This window comes from Xyrauchen texanus, chromosome 17 (genome assembly GCF_025860055.1).
Source record: "Xyrauchen texanus isolate HMW12.3.18 chromosome 17, RBS_HiC_50CHRs, whole genome shotgun sequence".
NCBI lineage: Eukaryota > Metazoa > Chordata > Actinopteri > Cypriniformes > Catostomidae > Xyrauchen > Xyrauchen texanus.
In genome coordinates, this window is record NC_068292.1 from 41,401,232 (window position 1) to 41,422,083 (window position 20,852).

The 20,852-nt window shown below is 37.1% G+C and overlaps 1 protein-coding gene across 2 annotated transcripts; it reads right to left on the minus strand.

Annotated features, from left to right (window-relative positions):
* LOC127657734 (G-protein-signaling modulator 1-like) lies at positions 1–19,485 on the minus strand. 2 transcript variants are annotated; one of them, XM_052146605.1, is made up of 6 exons: positions 19,279–19,485; positions 9,542–9,662; positions 8,780–9,337; positions 6,681–6,837; positions 2,453–2,691; positions 1–1,896 (listed from the first exon to the last, which is right to left on the minus strand). In XM_052146605.1, exons 3-6 carry the CDS (start codon positions 9,311–9,313, stop codon positions 1,759–1,761), a joined length of 1,068 nt encoding a protein of 355 aa, XP_052002565.1. In that variant the 5' UTR covers positions 9,314–9,337; positions 9,542–9,662; positions 19,279–19,485; the 3' UTR covers positions 1–1,758. The 2 variants fall into 2 exon arrangements, with proteins under 2 accessions (XP_052002565.1, XP_052002564.1); XM_052146604.1 differs by lacking the exon at positions 9,542–9,662 and having other exon boundaries at positions 2–1,896.
* Positions 19,486–20,852: the final 1,367 nt, after the last annotated feature.

Here is a 20,852-nt window from a genome sequence, read left to right on the forward strand (position 1 = left end):
GTACAATTATTATAAACAATTTAATTAATACGTTTTGGTCATGCAACTTCAGGTATTTTGAGTAATGACTGCATGAAAAAAATGGACCTAAAAACAGGCTTTATTTTCTTTCTACAAAATATATTTTGATTTTTAGGGTGAAAGGTGACCAGAAATATGGCCGACATATAGGCAGCATTTGATGTCAATCCTACCACCTCCTTGTTGTAGATGCCAGTTTATGTAATCTAGCTGTAAATATGACTCAGCAGTTTTGCTGCGTGACAATAGCCAGCATTTGCAATTTGATTGCGGTGTTTGGGCTTCATAACTGGGTCTGACACCTTAAAGACTAAGGGACAAAAGCTTCGTCCCTCTGAAATAATCTGATTAGCTAAGGATCATATCTTTGTGTGTGTGTGTGTGTGTGTGTGTGTGTGTGTGTGTGTGTGTGTGTGTGTGTGTGTGTGTGTGTGTGTGTGTATGCATTAGAGGTACAGAATAAAAAAAGAATGAATCCCTCCTGTCATAAGCAGTTAAAAAGTTCAAAACAATTTGACATGCCATCAGTTCTGACATGTTTAATTATATAAAATGTTGCAATCTCTTTAAAACATCAATAGCAAAAATACAAGACACTCAAACAAACATCAGCAGTGGTGAAAATTAACCACTGACAACACATGTGCGTGTATATCTGTGTAAAATGACAAAATGCCTCTCTTTTATTGCTTTTGCATTCTATGGAATATGGAAAAATGGGTGTTTTAACTCAAGGTTTTATTCTTCTGTGATTCATATAGTAATGATAATAATAATACCACAGACAATCATTTTGACTCATCCTTAGTTTGTTAAAACAAGCAAAAATGAGTTTATATTAAGGCACTTACTATAGAGTAAGATGTTCTGGAGGGTTTAAAAGCTGAAAGTGACCTTTGTATTTTTGTTTAAGCGCATACATTTATTATTTTGTGCAAAAATGTGTTATTTGAGCAGCAAAATTGTCAAAATGTTCCTTATAACAGGTAATGCATTATCACGTCTCTTTCTGGTATCCTATATCCTATCTAAAAGTTATGAAATTAAAAGATTATATTTTACACAGACAATGTTAGTGAGTTACCTACCACAATAGTCTCATGTAAACACAGATGATTTTTCAGTCTTGCTATGCTCTCAAAAGAATTGCCCCATTGACTTTAATTGTAAGTGCAGTTATGTAATCGCAATTCTTGCTTGTTTTAACAAATTGAGAATTATTTTCTGTTGCAATAAACAACATTTCAGAAAAGGAGTAGCAAAGGAGTTGTCATGACAACATCCACAGTATATAAATCTCTTATGGGCCAACTATATAATCAATGAATAAAGCTTTTGTATCATTCACATTTTATATCTTGCTCCTCATAAGAGTAAACATCATAATTTACATTTAAACATTTATTTTTATGTTTACGTTTATTTTCAGTTAAAGACTGTAACAACGCTTGTACAGTTTTAGAAAAAGACAGAGATCCTTCAGATGTCTCTTAATATTTAAAAGCACGAGATACCATAATCTCCCATCATTTATCTGTATGGAGCTTTGGTTTTAAGCTCAACAAATGCAGCAACATTAAAAAGTAGTGCAAGTACTCTTACAGTGGTAGTCTGATCTTTATAGTTATTTATATTTAGACAGGAAAGAGTCTGACATCATAAAATCACATACTGCATAACATTGACAAAGGCCCAGTAAAGCAGGAACCTCATGTTTGTTTCTCAGCTTAATAGCATCTATAAACTATCAGGTTTGAGTTCGGTCCTCTGTTCGTCCATTCTTCCGCCCTGGACCTTCAACAACAAAGAGAAGAAATCTTCATCGTCCATCGGTCCTGGAGCTGCGCTGCGCTGCTCTTCCAAACGCCCCTGGGCCTAAAAGCGTGAAGAAATTATTAAATTAGTGATAAAAAGAAAAATAAGCATCGCACAGGGACATATTATGGAAAACAAGATTCTTGGTCAAGCTGTGTTTCAGCTGTAGATTTAAAAGAACTGTCTAATTAGACTAATTAGTTCAAGAATCGGACTGCACGGGTCGCACTGTATTTCGTGCTATGGATGCAGAAGATCCGGGTCATGGGAGTCAGTAGTTTGGGAATCGGACACTAAACAGAACCGGCTCAAAACAGTCGTTCGATACGTTTACATGGGCAGTTATAATCAAGCTACCACAGTCTTCATTTCTCTTTCCAAGTACAAAAAACCTAGAGTTATATATATGCAGTAAATATGCAATTGGTCACCCTACTCTCTAGATTTCGACATTGTCCATCAAAAAATGTTGGGCACTATTTTTTGGTTCAAGAAACCTTGAGTAACATTAAATTAGAGATGTCTATACTACTGATATTGAACCAAATGTTATATAAAAAACTCAATGACATATTAATTATCAATATGATCTCTAGAACACGATTAGAGCACTTACTTGTGAAATCACAATCATGTTGTATAAATCCTCTTTTGGTGTTGGTGTGGGAACCGTTGGGGTAACCTCTGTGACCTTACAGCTGCTCTTCCTCTGTTTGGATTTGGGTTGGGGTGGTGGGGGGGCTGGAGGAATGTTCTGGAGCTCTGCTCGCTGGTCATCAAGTCGACGGCTCTGTGAGATTGCCAAATAATCGAAGAACTCTTCCTTCTGCAGTGACGTCATGGAGGAGAAGACCACTGTTTTGAATGATACGATTTGTTAGCTACACTGAACATACACAACAAAAGACATCCAACAATTCGCATTAATTATTTTGGCAGACAATTTCATCTTAAGTGACATGCAGTACATTCAATATATAATGTACACATTTCTACACTGTAAACCCTAATTTTGTCATTACTTGAAAAATCAAGTTGTTCTGTAACTTTATTTGAAATGTCAGATTTTGAGCTCAACTCATATTTTGAATTTTAGGTGTTAATAACCAGGGTTAGGGAGGTTACTTTTAAAAAGTATTCCTCTACAGATTACAGAATCATGCTGTAAAATGTCATTTTTAACATATTACATTAGATTACTCAAAGTCAGTAATGTAAACTAAATATTTTGGATTACTTCTTCAGTACTGGCACATTTTTACAAGGAAACAAGGATAAACAAGGAAATTAAGTAAGAAAATTCACTTAAATTTGTCTTGCTTTAAGGATTTTTTTATATTTTTTACAGAAAACAATATTTAATTTCTCATTAAGAATATGATTTTTGCATTACATCTTTGCTCTAATATCAAAGGTCTTACTTATTTAGCTTAAGGCTAAATTGGTTAGCATTTCTTGTAAAAATAGCCTAACATCATAAAAATCACTTGACAAGGCGTGTAATCATGTATTAATTGGATTTATGTTTCATCTGTCAAAGCCTTTCTAACTGTTTTCTTGTTAAGCTGTAGAAACATGATGTAGCTCCTCTATTAAAGTCCCTGTAAAGGCAATTCTAAAAAAAAAATTCTAAACACATTATAAATGTTAGAAATGTATTGCTAAAACATATTACAAAGACTGTGAACTGTGAAGGACTGAATTGTGGAGTTAGACCGTTAAACAGTTTTTCACCATTGCTATTTTCCGGATTTTTTGGGCGGGGCTAAAATGGGGGCTCGATGACGCACTGGAGCCCCTGAGCTCCTGGACACGCCCCTACTTGATGACGCACTGGAGCCCCTGAGGCTGGCCGCTCCCTAACAATATAAATAGAGCACATTCGCATCAGTTTGGCGCTCAATCGCGAGTTACTGTCAGTACTATTATTAGTTACTACAGCCTACAGTTTGCTAGTTAGCTATGCCTTCGGCACAGAAATGCGTACTACCTGGATGCGATCATGTACGAAACAGATCGGTGTCGGCGTGGTTTCAGCGCAGCCAGCGGACACGCCCCCAGCGTTTGAGAGCAGAGACCATTGCTCATTTTTTCAAGATTTTGATAGCTTATTTTATGTACTTGCCGACTTTTTTTTACCATTCAAATTTGGCTGGGTGGCTAATAACACATTTTTCTGTGATATGACAAACTCAGAACACATACTTAATTTTGACTTTACAGGGACTTTAAGCTCCCAAGGGACAATTCCTCATTGACGTCATATCCACCTTTTCACTCACAACAGTATGAACTTGTATGAATGTAACACATCTTAAGAAAGTGTTTCACTGCTGTTTGAAAGCTCCTCAGATTATATCAATTATATGGATAAATGTTTAAACATTAAATGAAAAAAAGAAAAAAAATATTTTTTCAGTAATCAAAATACGTAAAACTGTAACTGAAGTGAACTACAGTTACTAATATTTGTATTTTAAAATGTAATCCCATTATGTGTATTCTGTTACTCCCCAACCCTGTTGATAACTCAGATGATTGAGTACAATATAGAGGCTATGGGTAATACCAATAATCCCTTGAGTTTGAATTATTTAATTATGTTTCCTTGGTCAAAGGGAACTTATGGGGTATTTAAATAGTTGTTATTAGGTTATTAGGTGCATTTAGGTTTTTAGCTCTTTTGTAGTATTATTTATGTTGTTTTGTTGCAAATAGTTAATTCGTTTGATGTCTCCATTAGGGTGATCTCCCTTGCAAAAACCGGGAGTTCATTGCAAATTTGCCGCAAACTTGCTCCAAAATCACCACTGATCATTTTCACATGCAATTGAGCTTTGCGGCAAACATGCTGCAATTTGTCCATTGTCGCCAAATGTTTGCTGCAGATTCACCACTATCAGTGAAGAGACGCAAACTGGCAAACATTTGAGGCAATTCACAAGCTCATATTCATGTGAAAATTACTACTTGCAAATGTGTGGCAAATTTGCGGCGAGTTTGCCAGAACTCTGGATTTTTTGTAAAGGCTGTACCAGTTTGGTAAAGTTGGACAGTGATAATTCTATTTCAATTCACGAATTAGCATGATAAACTGAAGTACAGGCAGGTTTGGGGAGTAAAAGAATATTGCTGCAACATATTTATTGTCCTGCCTTTGCACCACCTGTCTACACTTGAATAGCACATTGCACCTTTCTGCTTTTTTGCACTTCTGGTTGGATGCAAACTGCATTTCGTTGTCTTTGTACTTGTACTCTGCACAATGACAATAAAGTTGAATCTAATCTAATCATCTTAAAATACAGATTTACACTCATTATTACACGTGCAAAAAAAAACGGATTTACATTTTAAAATACAAAATATAAGTAACTGTATTCGACTACAGTTACAATTTAAATGGTTTGTAATTAGAATACAGTAACATTCAAAAAGTATTTTGATTACTGAAGAGATTACTTTGTATTTTATTGTCATTTGTTTAATTTCATATTTAGTCCTTTCAGTAAGTTTGGAGCAGAAGAAATACAAATAAACCTTGTGTAATATGTTAGCTTTACGCTAAGCTAAAATGTTATTTCTAGCCAGTTTACATGCACATGTTACCAGACAAGATCATGTTTTTTATCAAGAAAATTTACGTTAGATTATAATTTCTTGTAAGACTTTTGATATTAGGGCAAAATTCATATTCTTGATAATAATTGTTGTATTGTTTTCCTGTAAAAATATCTAAAAATCCTTATAACAAGATCAAGTTGATTGATCTTGGTATAGAAACAACATTGCATAAGATATATGGGTTTTTCAGAGAATGTATTTTTAACATGTGTGTTTTGTCTCACTGTACTGACAGAGTTTTTATAGTCAAAACAAGTGAAAAAATCAACCAGACCTTAAGAAGTAATCCAAAGTATATAGAATATGTTACTGACCTTGAGCAATCTAATGGAATATGTTACAAATTACATTTTACAGCATGTATTCTGTAATCTGTAGTGGAATACATTTCAAAAGTAACCCTCCCAACCCTGAGTACAGGTTTATATGCATTTCAGTGGAGAATAAAGTTTATGTATTTATGTATTTTCTTTATTTGAGCTTTATTATAGTATGAATTAAAATTAAGTAGATACAATACTTAAATAGCAATTCTAAGTGGTATACTTGCATCTAGTTACCTTAACATAAATATTTAAGTTCATTAGTTAGGAACACCAAGTTAAGTGAACTTAATTACACAAAGTCCTGGAGACGCCATTATTTTGTTTAATTGATGGAACAAGTTTACTTTGAGTAAAGTCAACTTATTAAGGTTTTCATTGCAGTATGTGTTTACCTTGGGAATCGAACCTATGACACAGGCATTGAAACCGCAGTGTTCTACCACTTGAGCTACAGCAATGTAAGCTAAACAATGAAAGCCAAAGTGGCCATATTGGTTACGGAATATTCAGTATACAGTATATGTAACATGCATGACATGCATGTAATAAATACAGTGAACAAAAAAGTTTACATGTGTGAATCCATTTATAGATAACATACTGTATGAATAGCATGTTAAATAAAATCTAAATAGTTCTGACTCTAAATGTTGCTTGGCAACTGTAAACGTCCTACAGTTAGACTCATGAACTGTATTATGTGGCACAAGAATAGTTTATTCCAATGTTCTGATCAATACATTAAACTCTTTCTTGAACATTGGTGGTGGTTTTTATCTGCTTCATGTCTGCCTATGAACACCCCTTACCCATGGTAAAATCTGTTATCATATGAAAACTTTACTTTAGCATGGTATCACCAAAGTACTTTTTGAATGGGTGTATGTTCTTCACCTTTCTGACTGTGCCGAGGGGTGCTGGGTTCAGAGTAACATCTTCTCCGGCCCTCCAGTCTGAATGAGCAGCGCTGGTCATTGAGTCGTCGGCCCTCTTGTAACATGTACAGCAGCTCACACAGAGCATCAGGAGAATCTGCAGATAACCGGTGAACCTAATGACATGAGCAATGTATGATCATTACATCAAATTGCTTCCTGCAGCTCATCATGAATCTTCCTTTAGTCTGTATTTATGTAAAGTCAATTGAATAAGAGCAATATTTTAAAGGGGCCAGTTACAAATATTATTAATAAATATTATAAACAATGTTTAATAAGACAAGCAAACTGATCAGTGGGACAGATTACACGGTTTGTTCAAATCCCTAACCCTAAGTATAAGCATTAACAATTACCATAGCCAACACTACTAACAATGTTATATGAAAATAAAATTGACCCTATTTACCCCAGATTTTCAAGGCACGTGAACTGTCGGAAGACACACAAACTTTTGCATCGACTTCAAACACCTGGCATGGACTGTACAACAGGATATCATAAAGTAGTTGTAGTGTGCATGTGTTGAATGTGTCTGCACAGCCTTCTGGACAAAAGAGTATACTTTGAAAGTCTAGAGCACGTCAACGTAATCGAGAAGTTAAGGCTAGGGTATACTTTGTTTTTCAGCATGCTCTTTCAGGCTCAAAGTATGCTCTTTTGACTGGGAGCCCATACGAACACGTTCGATGCATGCGACTACATTGTGATATTCTTTTAGCAAAGTGAATAACAGGTGCGTGGGATGATGACACCTGATCTCATTAACATTATATGACTGAGGCAACGTTTTTGCAAAATTAAATGGCATGGTTTATGACACTTATTTAGGCAGTTTCGAGGTGAAATGTCTTCTGTGTGGTGCTAATAGCGAGTTAAATGTTCTCCCCAACAGATGAGGTTTTAAGGTTAGTACTCTATTTAGTTTTAAATAAACAAAATGGCATTCCTACCCGAAAGCCTACACCTAAACCTAACCAATAGTGTCATAGAAGCAAATGTGAGGTGAAAAACGTCATCAACATCATTTCGTGGTGCATCTAAGTCTAAAATGTATCGTCTTTCAAATTATGTGCCATAGCAAATGTGTTAAGATGTCTTCAGATATTGTTGTGTTTGGAACACTTACAAAATAAGTGTTTATTTATCGAAGGGAATAAAAGTTTCACCAGGAAACTGCCGTGTTACGTACAAAGAGCCATGTAAAACTAATTTAGCAAAACATTTTGTTATAGCAAGAAACATGAATCTATGAGACCAGGGATGCTTGTCATTTCTGAAATTGTGCAAATGAGGATGGAGCAATCTAAGCAAGACTGATTTGTAAAATGAAATGTCTTTGCTCACTCAAGTGTTACTTCTGTGTGCCGGCTCAGCGCAGCTGTATTACATGAGCTCTTGACATTATGTTGTTGAAACAACCTTGTGTGCATCAGGTACTTTGACTAAAAAGTCTTCTGCATAAGATGATCCTGTGTTTCCTTGCTCAAGCATCCTCGGTAAGCTTTCTTGATCGGTTTCCTGGCCATGGGTTATAGGAAAGAGGAGCGAGGAATCGAGGATGCACAATTTAAGAAATGCAAAGCACCCCAGGATGGTGCAAAGATGCATACTGTCCATGACAGTCCTTTCGTACCGTGCTGGTGATGAATTTGCGTAACCCTGAAAACCAACATGTACTTTACTTTAAGCGCTCAACTGACCATTTGCTATTGGTCAAAATAAACTTTTACCAGATATATGCATTTTAATTTTACACTCTTCTGGGAAAATGGACCAAAAATATGATTACATTACATCTGGGAATCCAGATTTTTTTCCAATAAAATGCTGTCTGAGAATGCCCCTCCCCCAATGCCAACTGCAAAAGACTAGCAAGTCGCAAATCATTGTTCCCAGATAAGATTTTAAAGTTTTTGTTTTTAAAAAAAGTGATGAGTTCCTTTGGAATGTCCCGCCTCTACTTCCTAATAAGGATGTACGTCAACTGCACTCATCAAGGGATTTAATGGGATCTTTAAAAGATTTCAGCACAATATTATTTGGAATCTTTACCATTTGCTTTGCATCATCAGGACTCAGTCTGTCTTTGGGTCGTAGTTTAACTTGAGCATTTGGTTTATCTTGAGTCGATGCGTCTGTCATTTTCTCCACTGGTTCCTGTATCTCCTCTTTTGGCATCTTCTCAGCTACCCCCTTTGTCCCATCTGACAATCTCCCATCTGTTTTCATCATATTTACACACCCTTCATGATCTTCCAACTTTTCCTCTTGTTGATGTTCTACATTTACGTTCCCCTCCTCATTTACTACTTCTTCTAGTGCTCCACTTTCGCTTTTTCCTGCATGGACATTGTTTTCATCTTGTTGACTTCCCTCTGCAGCTTCTGTTATGTTGCCAGTTTCATCTTTTCTGTTTGCCTCACCCTGTCTAACTCTCAGTACTGTGCTTCCTCTTTCTGTGCTATTTATCATATCTGAAGGTTCATCCCCCTCTTCGAAAATGAGAAGGGGTTCCAGTTGCGTGTCCGCTGAGGTTTCAGCTGTGACCTCTGTGGATTCCATCGTAGCTTCCACAGAACTCTCCATAAATCATGTAGAAAATATGAGAGGCTATAAAAACAAGAATTAAGAGAATCCTTATTTCCATATATTAATAAGGCAAGACACTTTAAGGACTCAGTTATGAACAGTCGGTGTACATTAGTGTATATATAATATCTAAAGTATTGAATGATTACAATGTCTTAGCACTAAAATGAATGGGTGTTTCTTTAACTGCTTGCACTTTTGTTTCTTTGGTAGAAAATAAACTACCTTGACACTTTAATGCATTTATTGGGTCATTAGTGACCTGGGACTTCATTCCACCCCCTGAACATCATCCATTTTTTGGAGTTATGTTTACACCTCTTTAGTATTCCTCAACCTTTCTCTTCTGAATAGTGTAAAAAGAAAGAAAGAAAGAAAGAAAGAAAGAAAGAAAGAAAGAAAACATATCATATTTGTTTTACTGCTTTATTACCAAAAGTGTAGACTCATGATATGAAATGGTATTGCTTTTTTTGTACTTCTATAATTCAGATTTTTATGATTATTTCATATCTATATAAGTTAATTATCACAGGATATCTATTGCTTAGTTTATTACAAGACAAAGTAATAAGAGTAATATATTCATAAAAATGAAAACTATATCATGTTCATGTGACAGTGGTGAATTGTCAGTATTCCATATGCGTGTACAGATACACATTAAACATGTTATTTGTTACTCAAGGTGGCGCTGATGTTTCAGTAATTGACTAGATTTACATTTGGCATTGCTATTTGATGAAGAACCAACGAGGAAGTAAACTACAGCAAGTGTAATACATGAACAGTATGATTTGGCTATTGTCATTTGGGTGTACTACTGAAATTATGCAAGTTGTACATCTATTTAAACTCAAAAAGGACCTGAGAAAATACAACTCATGTGTAGCTTATGTGTAGCTTACTGTATGTGTAACTCAATATGTGTTTGACAGACAGTTGCGTCTCATGATATTGAAGTGTGGAAGTAATTAATCCTGTTCTAATTTGTTGTATCATCTCTTTAATATATGAAAAAAAAAAACTATATATTCTGTTCTATTATTTTCAATTTTCTCATCACTTCCTGTTCCTGTTGCTGATGGCACGCTGCACACGTGTTCATAGCTTGCTTGGCTGCTTAGTATTGCTTATTCTTAAACGTTCATCATGTTATCTTTTGACATTTTACCGCGTGCTTCGGGTTTTTCTCCTTTTACTGTTTCAGTTACTGCTGTACTGCTGTTTCACCTGTGTGTATTATACCGCACGCACCCATTTTTCTCCTATTTTCTTTATTTTTTCCGCTTTTTTCCACAGTGTTTAACATGGATTACTGCATCAATCTCACACATCTGCTGATTAGGAACCACATCGATCTCAAGCACTTGCTGCACAAGAACAACCAAAACAACAAACAATTGCGGTAAGTCATAGCATCCGCGCATGTTATTGCTTCCTGTATTACATGCCACATGTATACTATAGTTTCTTTCGTCAGCAGTGAGGAGTTTACATGCGGTAATTGTAAGGAATTAATCAAGCTGATGGAGAAGATTAATGAGTTAGAGACACGCATCCGAACACTAGTGGAGATCAGTGAGAAAGAGAAGCTGGAAGATACTGTTGCTGAGTGGTGTTTGGAGAATAACATAGGATTTAGTATATAGTATATAGTTAGTATATAGTATATATTTAGGATATAGTGCAACGATGGCGCCGCAGATGGCTGCATCGGTGTGGAGCTCTCCAATTCTTTTGTTGTTTTTGTTTGTTTGTCCTGTGTTTAGTAATCATTTCCAGTCAATTTTACCAGGGACGAACTGCTGAACATTCGGCAGCACATACCAGATAATCTTTTCCCAGTTTTTGAATATTCTGACATTCTGCTGGACATTTTAGTCGGAGGCACAGCTATGTTGTTTAAAAGCGTTACGAGACGCAGGCAAGGGAAACGAGCCAGCGCGCTGGTTAAACTCTGTCAGCGCGGCGTTCGAACAGCACTGCCGAGCATTCATCTAGAGAATCTCTGCTCTCTTCCCAACAAAACTGGCGAACTACATCTCCTTACTCGTTCTAATAAGGACTTCTCAAACTCTGCTGCACTGTGCTTCACTGAAACCTGGCTGAGTGAAGCCATTCCGGACAGCGCATTATATCTGTCGGGCTTCCAGCTGTTCAGAGCGGATCGCATTGCGGAGTTACGAGAGGTGGTGGAACATGCTTTTATATCAACGAAAGTTGGTGTACAGATGTAAAAACGTTAAAGAGGATGTGCTGTCCTAATCTGGAAGCGCTCTTTATTAACTGTAAGCCATTCTACTCGCTGCGGGAGTTTTCTTTGTTTATTCTGGTGTGTATTTACATTCCTCCAAACGCGTCTTGGAACATAGCGCTGCAACAGCTGGCTGATCAAATCACAGACACAGAACAACAATACCCGGACTCAGTTATAACCAAATACAGACAGCACATTACATGCCCCACCAGAGACAGGAATATATTGGATCACTGCTACACAACAATAAAGGATGCATATCGCTCTGTCCCACGTGCAGCTTTGGGACTCTCTGATCATTGTCTGGTTCATCTTCTTTCGACCTACATTCAGAAATTAAAATCAATAAAGCAGTTGTAAGGACTGCAAGGAGATGGACTAATGAAGCAGAGCTGGAACTACAAACCTGCTTTGACTGCTTTGAGTGTTTTTGAAGCTGCAGCTACAGACATGGATGAGCTCACAGATACTGTTACATCATACATCAGTTTCTGTGAGGGCATGTGCATCCCTAATAGGACATTTTTATCATTCAACAATGAGAAACCATGGTTCACAGGAAAACTCAGACAGCTTCATCATGCCAAAGAGGATGCTTACAGGGGTGGGGATAAAGTCTTGTATAATCAGGCCAGGAACACGCTGAATAAGGAAATCCGTGTGGCTAGATGAAGCAACTCTGAGAAGCTGAAAAACAAGTTTTCAGCTAACGACCCAGCATCAGTGTGAAGTGGCCTGAAACAACTTAATAATTACAGGACTCCTACCCCCAACCCTGTGGTGGACCAATGACTGGCTGACAACCTGAATGTGTTCTACTGCAGATTCGAAAGGCCCAATTTCACACCCCACACACACTCAGATCTTCACTTCACACAAACATTAACACGTACTGCAACCCCCTCCCCCCCCCTCCTGCTACACAACCTGCACTCAAGATCTGTGAAGATGATGTGTGCCGTGTCTTTCAGAAGCAAAGGTCAAGGAAGGCTTCAGGCCCAGATGTGCCTCCGTTCCTGTGCTAACCAACTGGCCCACATCTTCACACAGATGTTCAATGGATCACTGGAGCAGTGTGAAGTCCCATGCTGCTTCAAACGCTCAATTATTATCCCTCTCCCTAAGAAACCAAAAATCACAGGATTTAATGACTACAGACCTGTCGCCCTGACATCTGTGGTCATGAAGTCATTTGAGAGACTGGTGTTGGCCCACCTGAAGGACATCACTGGACCCTTTCTGGATCCCCTTCAATTTGCTTATCGAGCAAACAGGTCTGTGGATGATGCAGTCAACATGGGATTGCATCATGTCCTGCAACATCTGGACAGACCGGGACAAATAGGCAAGGATCCTTTTTTTGGACTTCAGCTCGGCTTTCAACACAAATATCCCAGCTATTCTCCGGACTAAGTTAAACCAACTCCCTGTTCCCATGTCTATCTGTCAGTGGATTACCAGCTTTCTGACGGACAGGCAGCAGCTTGTGAGGCAGGGAAAATTCACTTCCACCACCTGTACCATCAGCACTGGTGCACCCAGGGATGTGTGCTCTCCCCACTACTCTTCTCCCTCCACACCAATGACTGCACCGCCAAGGGTTCCTCTGTCAAGCTCCTGAAGTTTGCAGATGACACCACTGTCATCGGCCTCATCCGAGATGACGATGAGTCTGCATATAGAAAGGAGGTTGAATGGCTGGCTGACTGGTGCAGTCAAAACAACCTGGAGCTGAACATGCTCAAAAGGGTGGAGATGATTGTGGACTTTAGGAGGAACACCCCAACATTGTCCACACTCACCATTCTAAAAAGCACTGTGGCAGCAGTGGAGTCATTCAGGTTCATGGGCACTACCATCTCACAGGACCTGAAGTGGGAAACACACATTGACTCCATTGTGAAAAAGGCCCAGCAGAGGTTGTACTTCCTTCTCCAGTTGAGGAAGTTCAACCTGCCACAGGCGCTGATGGTGCAGTTCTACACAGCAGTCATTGAGTCTGTCGTCTGCACTACAATAACTGCCTGGTTTGGTGCAGCTACGAAATCAGACATCAGAAGATTACAGAGGATAGTTCGGACAGCTGAGAGGATTATTGGTTGCCCCCTTCAAGAACCCCCTTCACAGTTCTTGAAGGGGGCAACCAATAATCCTTCCAGACTGAGGAAAAAGGCTGGTAAAATCACTCTGGACACCACTCACCCTGCCCACTACCTTTTTGAACTGTTGCCTTCAGGCCGATGCTTCAGAGCTCTGAGCACCAGAACCGTCAGACACAGGAACAGTTTTTTCCCTCAGCTATCCATCTCATGAACAGTTAAATTGCCCCATTGAGCAATAATTATGTGCAATACACAGTTATGTCTATTTATATTTATCCAACATATCCACTTCTGCCATTACATACATTGCACTGTACATAATATACTGTATTTGTGTTCTTTATATAACAGATTTGTAATAGATTTGCACTACGTGTGTATGTGGGTATGTATGAAGTTGAGTGTATGTATGTATATGTATAATTATTTATTTGTATTATTCTTTTTTTGTTTTTAATTACCTATGTCTTGCTGCTGTTTTTGAATTGTTTGTATTGTTGTACACTGGAAGCTCCTGTCACAAAGCCAAATTCCTTGTATATGTAAGATTCTGATTCTGATTTATAGAAAATTGGAAGAGCTTTTGGGTTAGACCTGACCTGCTAAAGAGAGACAGACTACATACCTCCAAGGAAGGTGTGCGCTCTCCTCTCTAGTAATTTCGCTCATAGTCTTAATACTGATAATATTTGACTAACTGGGGCCCAGGTCAGGAAGCAAATAAACTGGTTAATCCAAACGTCTGTTTGCTGCCTTGAGACGTCACACAGGTCACATAAACACATAGAGACTGTATCACCTAGATATCACAAAGAGACTGTGTCTGTCCCCAGAACTATCAAACACAAAACTCCCACAAAATCATTTCGAAAAAATTTGATTATGATCAAACTTGAAAAAAAAAGAAAATGGAAGATAAACATCATATAAAGCTAGGGCTACCAAACATTACATCTCTTGCTGCCAAAGCACTAATTGTAAATGAAGTTATTGTTATAAACATGAGCCTTGTCTGAATGGTCGAGGAGGAGGTGTTGCTAACAACGTGAAGTTTTTGGTGTTTCTCAGAGGACAGGAAATAAGTTGAAGTCTTTTGAACTAATAATGCTTAATATTTATACCATCAGATAAAATTAAACTGTTATCTTTTGCCCTTGCTACAGAATATAGATCTCCTGGGCCTTACTCTGATTTTCTTGGTGAATTTGCTAATTTTCTATCAGATCTTGTAGTTAATGTAGATACAGTTTTTAGTGTTGGTGACTTCAACATTCACATAGATAATGAAAATTACACATTGAGATTAGCATTTATCGAACTCTCTTGGAGTCAGACAAAATGTGACAGGACAAACTCATTGCCATAATCATACGCTAGATTTAATTCTGTCATATGGAGTTGATGTTGATACTATAGAAATTCTGCTGCAGAGCGATGACATCTCGGATCATTACCTCATCTCTTGTTTGTTGCGATCAGCTAATGTCACTCAATCTACACTACACTATCATTGAGGTAGAAGCACTTTTTGACTACTAAAGATAGCTTCACTTATAATCTTACAGAAAGAGTTAAATTGGTTAGGAATAAAGCATCGACTGAACCAGATATTCAGTCACAGCACAATAATAATGACTTCATGAATTTCTTCACTGATAACATTTTAATAATTAGAAATAAAATAGGAACTATGCAATCATCTGTCATAGCACCTCAGAAAACAGTGTATCATAATTTTGCTCACAAGCTATTTTAATCGCTCGCTGTAATAGGTCATGAAGAGCTAACAAAAGGTATCAAAAAATCAAAAGCCACAATATGTATGTTAGATCCAATACCAACTAAGCTCTTAAAAATTGTATTTCCATTAATCTCAGAACCTCTTCTTAATATTATTAACTCCTCGCTATGCTTAGGACATGTCCCATGAAACTTTAAAATGGCAGTTATCAAACCGCTTATTTAGAAGGTACAGCTTGATCCTGGAGAACTGGCTAATTACAGACCAATTTCAATTCTACCATTTATGTCGAAAATACTAGAAAATATAATGTCCTCCCAACTATGTTCATTTCTAAAGAAAAATAGTACATATGAACCATTTCAGTCAGGATTTAGGCCCATCACAGTACAGAGACTGCACTTATCAGAGTTACAAATGACTTGCTCTTATCATCTGATCATGGCTGCATTCGACACCATAGATCACAACATTCTCTTGAATAGGCTAGAGAATTATGTTGGCATTAGTGGATTGGCATTAGCATGGTTTGGGTCCTATTTAGCAGACTGCTGCCACTTTGTATATGTAAATGAGAAATTGTCAAATCAAACAAAAGTTAAGTATGGAGTGCCACAGGGATCCGTTTTAGGACCTCTGCTTTTCTCCTTATACATGCTTCCCCTGGGAGATATTATCAGGAATCATGGAATAAGTTTCCACTGTTATGCTGTCTATACCCAACTTTATATTTCTTCTAAAGCCAATGAAAATTCACAATTCTCCAAATTAGCAGAGTGTATCAATGAAACCAAAGATTTGATGGCCAGAAATGTCATTCTTCTTAATTCTGACAAAACAGAGGTACTAATGATTGGACCAAAAACCTCTAATATAATTTGACTCTCGATTGATGTACTCTTAGATCATCTTCTACAGCATAGAACTTAGGTGTTATATTTGATACCAATCTGTCCATTGAAAATCTAATTTCCAATGTTTGTAGAACAGCATTCTTCCACCTCAGATATATTGCTAAATTACGACACATGCTCTCTGTTGATGATGCCAAAAAAATGAATTAATGCATTCATGACCTCAAGACTAGATTATTGTGATGCATTACATTCAATAAATGTAAACTTAGATCAGCAAGTTCAATAAATAAACTTAGATCAAAATGCAGCTGCCAGATTGATAACTAGAACCAAGAAATATGATCATATTAGCCCCATTCTGTCGTCGTTACATTGGCTACCTCTTCAATTTCGTATTCATTTTTAAATTCTTTTAACTACATACAAAGCTTTGAATGGTCTAGCTCTGCAGTACTTAAGTGACCTTCTATCACGCTATATTCTATCACGTTCATTATGATCGCAAAATTATGGCTTGTTAATAATCCCAAGAATATCAAAATCCACAAAAGGAGGTAGATCCTTTTCATACTTGGATCCTAAACTATGGAATAGTCTCCTTAACACTGTTCAGGATGCAGACACACACACTCAGTTTAAGTCTAGACTAAAGACTCATCTTTTTAGCCAGGCATACAACTAATGAATCCTTCAACTCAATTAGGGTGCTTTAGTTAGGTCTGCCGGAACCAGAAACCAGAAACATCCATCATGATCTATAACTCTGCATAAAATTGAATGGCATCTACGCTAATATAATTGTTATTGTTTCATGTCACAACCTTGGGATTCAGATCCAGCTCCATGTCGGACTCCACTGCTACATGTCGCTGAAAGATGATGATAAACTACAGCCTGTGCCAGCCAGACATCACTTCAGTCTTTTGACTTCAGAGGATGAACTAATGCCAACTCCAACTGTAAGATATGGGATACTTCATATGCCACTGTCTGAACCTTGGACATATCATGGACCCCACCGAACCTCACCGAAATGACCTACAGGTTGAACTGCGTTTCACATACCTGATCTCTGTCTGAATCACCTCGGTCTATTGAAGGACTACACTCTTGAAATGGAATACATAGAATATAACTGAATTGCCAACAAAAGCCTTCATCAGCCAACAAACAGGGAAAATTGCATCTATGTGAACTTCTGCAGTTAATCCAGGATGAACTTCAAAGACATTATTCATTAACCTTAAAGTAAAAAAACAAACTTTTTTTTTTTGTTTTTTTTTTTTAAACAATGGACCATAACATTAACTTAATTTACACGTTTAAAACCATGACTTGCACTGCACATAAAGAACTTATATTGGCATTATATTCATGATGTTAGTCAGAGGGGAACTGACCCCCACAGTGAGTCTGGTTTCTCCCAAGTTTATTTTTCTCCATTCACCAACATCTTCTGGAGTTTTATGTTCCTTGCCACAGTCACCTTCAGCTTGTTCACTTGGGTTCAAAATACAATTATTATTTAATTATTTAATTTCTATTCACAATTTACAATCATATTTAATCAAACTACACAATCACTCTGACTTTTAGATTTATAGATTACAGTTAAATGTTTTGGTTAATGCATGGTTTCCTTTAAAGATGCTTTGAAAAGATGTGTGTTGTGAAAAGCACTATGCAAATAAAAATTACTTGATTTAATTGTCTTGAACTTGTTTTGAAAATTTGACACCATCTGCATGGGGGTTACGGGTTAAAACACACTTTTCACACTCTCACAAGTTTATTTTTCCTCTATGTCCATCAGTGGATATAAATGAATCATAAGAGAATTCTGTCTGTGGTAGAAATGATGCCAGTCATAATACATGTAGAAGTTGATGTACAGTAAATAATTTAACACAATAAATATTAAAATATGGTTTATAATTATTTCACTTTTTCTTTAAATCATCAAAGTTTAAACATGATGGATTTCCAGGCACCGATCAGCCACAACATTAAAACCACTTGCCTAATATTGTGTAGGTCCCCCTCGTGACACCAAATCAGCGCCAACCCGCGTCTCAGAATAACATTCTGAGATTATATTCATCTCACCACAACCAACAATCATGCCATGGTCCAAATCACTGAGATCTAATTTTTTCCCCATTCTAATGTGAATGATGTGAACATTAACTGAAGCTCCTGACCTGTATCTGCATGATTGTATGCACTGCTGCCACACAATTGGCTGATTAGATAATTGCATGGATGGTTGTTGGTGCTAGATGGGCTGGTTTGAGTATTTCTGTAACTGCTGATCTCCTGGGATTTTCACACACAACAGTCTCTAGAATTTACTCCGAATGGTGCCAAAAACAAAAAACATCCAGTGAGTGGCAGTTCTGCGTAAGAAAATGTCTTGTTGATGAGAGAGGCCAACAGAGAATGGCCAGATTAGTTAGAACTGACAAAGTCTACAGTAACTCAGATAACCACTCTGTACAATTGTGGTGAGAAGAATATCATCCCAGAATGCTGTTCTGAGATGCGGGTTGGCACTCTTTTGGCGGCACGAGAGGACCTAATATTAGGCAGGTTGTTTTAATGTTGTGTCGCTGTATATTAAGGTTAAAATGATGGGTCCTAGCAAGCAGTAAAATAATGCAATCTAAAAACATACGTAAATAAATTAATGAAGGCATGGTGTGTGGTAAATGTGATTTTCATATAAATAATCAGCTAGCTTGAATTAAAAAGCAACCTCTTGGACTTACATTTAGAGTGACCATAGTTGAAGAAATTGTATAACTTTTTTCATCTCTATAAAAGCATAGTATAAATGAGAATGCATCATATGACAACAAATCATATTGAGATCAAACATGTTATCAACGCACATACAACAATAACTGTATTTAATCCAATCAATTAACCTAGATAATTAGACCACTATATCTATCTGGTCAGTTTTCCCAACAAGGCGGATGATATTTTATATCCCTGCTTACCTTCTCAAATTTAGAGTCAAAATAAGGTCCCCTAGGCGGAATGTCAAGTATAGCCCACATACATCTCATCTCCTTGTATGAACATGCAATAACAGCCACATTTCCTAGCCAAACTATATGAGTGTTTTTCACAAAAGAATTTGAAAGAGCTAAATGCTAACACGATGTATCGACAACTTCTCTACCTCACAGACTGACTGCTCCGTCTCTTCCTGTTTGAATAATTTGGCCCTGATCCACCCTTTTTATTTAGCCTTTATCTGTTTAACAAATTGGAAAAAATGTATGCATAAAAATACAATATAAAAAATGTATGAAAAAAATCATTGCTACTTTTTACTTGGCTCAAACTAACTTTGTTTGACAGAATATTTTTATAAGCAAAGGTATGGGCAATGTTTGCTGACAATCTACAGCTTTTGAGTTGGGTGAAATTCTTGCATGTTGAAACAGGCGGCCTGTTTGTTTAACACAGTCTGTGGTTTTGCAGATTTCCTGTTGACTGCCAGCAAAAAAGAGAAGTAACACTCGGTGACACAGAGTAAGACATAAGCTTCAAGGAGACACAAACTGAGTATCTAAAACAACAACAAAAACAAAACAATACATTTATAATAAGATTCTTAGCATTCACATTCCATCTAGCACCGAGTCTTGCTGTTTTCCCCATTGATTACAGCTAATAAACGCCTCAGGCAAGCTATGCAGAAAAGGTATCTACTGTAGTATGTTGAGTAACTCCCTGCATGAAAGAATTTCACATTCTGTAACTTAGATAAAGTGGTGTTTTAATTTGCAAGGGTAAATCTTGTTAAAACTGACAAGAACATGTCCAGGTCACACTTCACACCTAAGTCAAAAGGGGATGAAAATTATAATGTATTATTTGCAAAAAGTAAATAAATCCTATTTTAGGTCTTTTACGCTTTATTACATTGTGACATTATTTTCATTAAGATCCGTAACACTCTTTTCCAATTATCTGTTGTCCAATGTCTGTTTCTTTGCCCACTCTAACCTTTTCTTTTTGATTTTCTGTTTCAAAAGTGGCTTTTTCTTTGCAGTACTTTTCTTTACTGTTGTACATGAAACTGGTGTTGAGCGGGTAGAATTCAATGAAGCTGTCAGCGGAGGAGATTTGAGGTGTCTATTTCTCAAACTAGAGACTCTGATGTACTTCTCCTCTTGTTTAGTTGTACATCTGGCCTTCCTCATCTCTTTCTGTCCTTGTTAGAGACAGTTGTCCTTTGTCTTTGAAGACTGTATTGTGCACTTTTGTATGAAATCTTCCGTTTTTCTTGGCAGTTTCAAGCAATGTATAGCCTTCATTCCTCAAAACAATAATTGCCTGAGTAGTTTCTAGAGAAAGCTAAAGGCATGCCAGTCTATTGCATACTGTGGCAACTCAAAAACAAACACAAAGACAATGTTAAGCTTCATTTAACCAACCAAATAGCTTTCAACTGTGTTTGATATAATGACAAGTGATTTTCTATTGCCAAATTAGCAATTTATAATGATTACTCAAGGATAAGTTGTTGGTGTGATGGCTGGTGTCTATATTTGATTAAAAA

Excerpts from the sequence above, each read along its gene's own strand:
- LOC127657734 (XM_052146605.1), bottom strand. The coding sequence starts at position 9,313 with ATGGAGAGTTCTGTGGAAGCTACGATGGAATCCACAGAGGTCACAGCT. Across the intron at positions 6,838-8,779 it reads CTGATGATGCAAAGCAAATG|GTTCACCGGTTATCTGCAGA; the intron begins GTAAAGATTCCA and ends TCATGTCATTAG. Across the intron at positions 2,692-6,680 it reads CCCTCGGCACAGTCAGAAAG|TGGTCTTCTCCTCCATGACG; the intron begins GTGAAGAACATA and ends CATTCAAAACAG.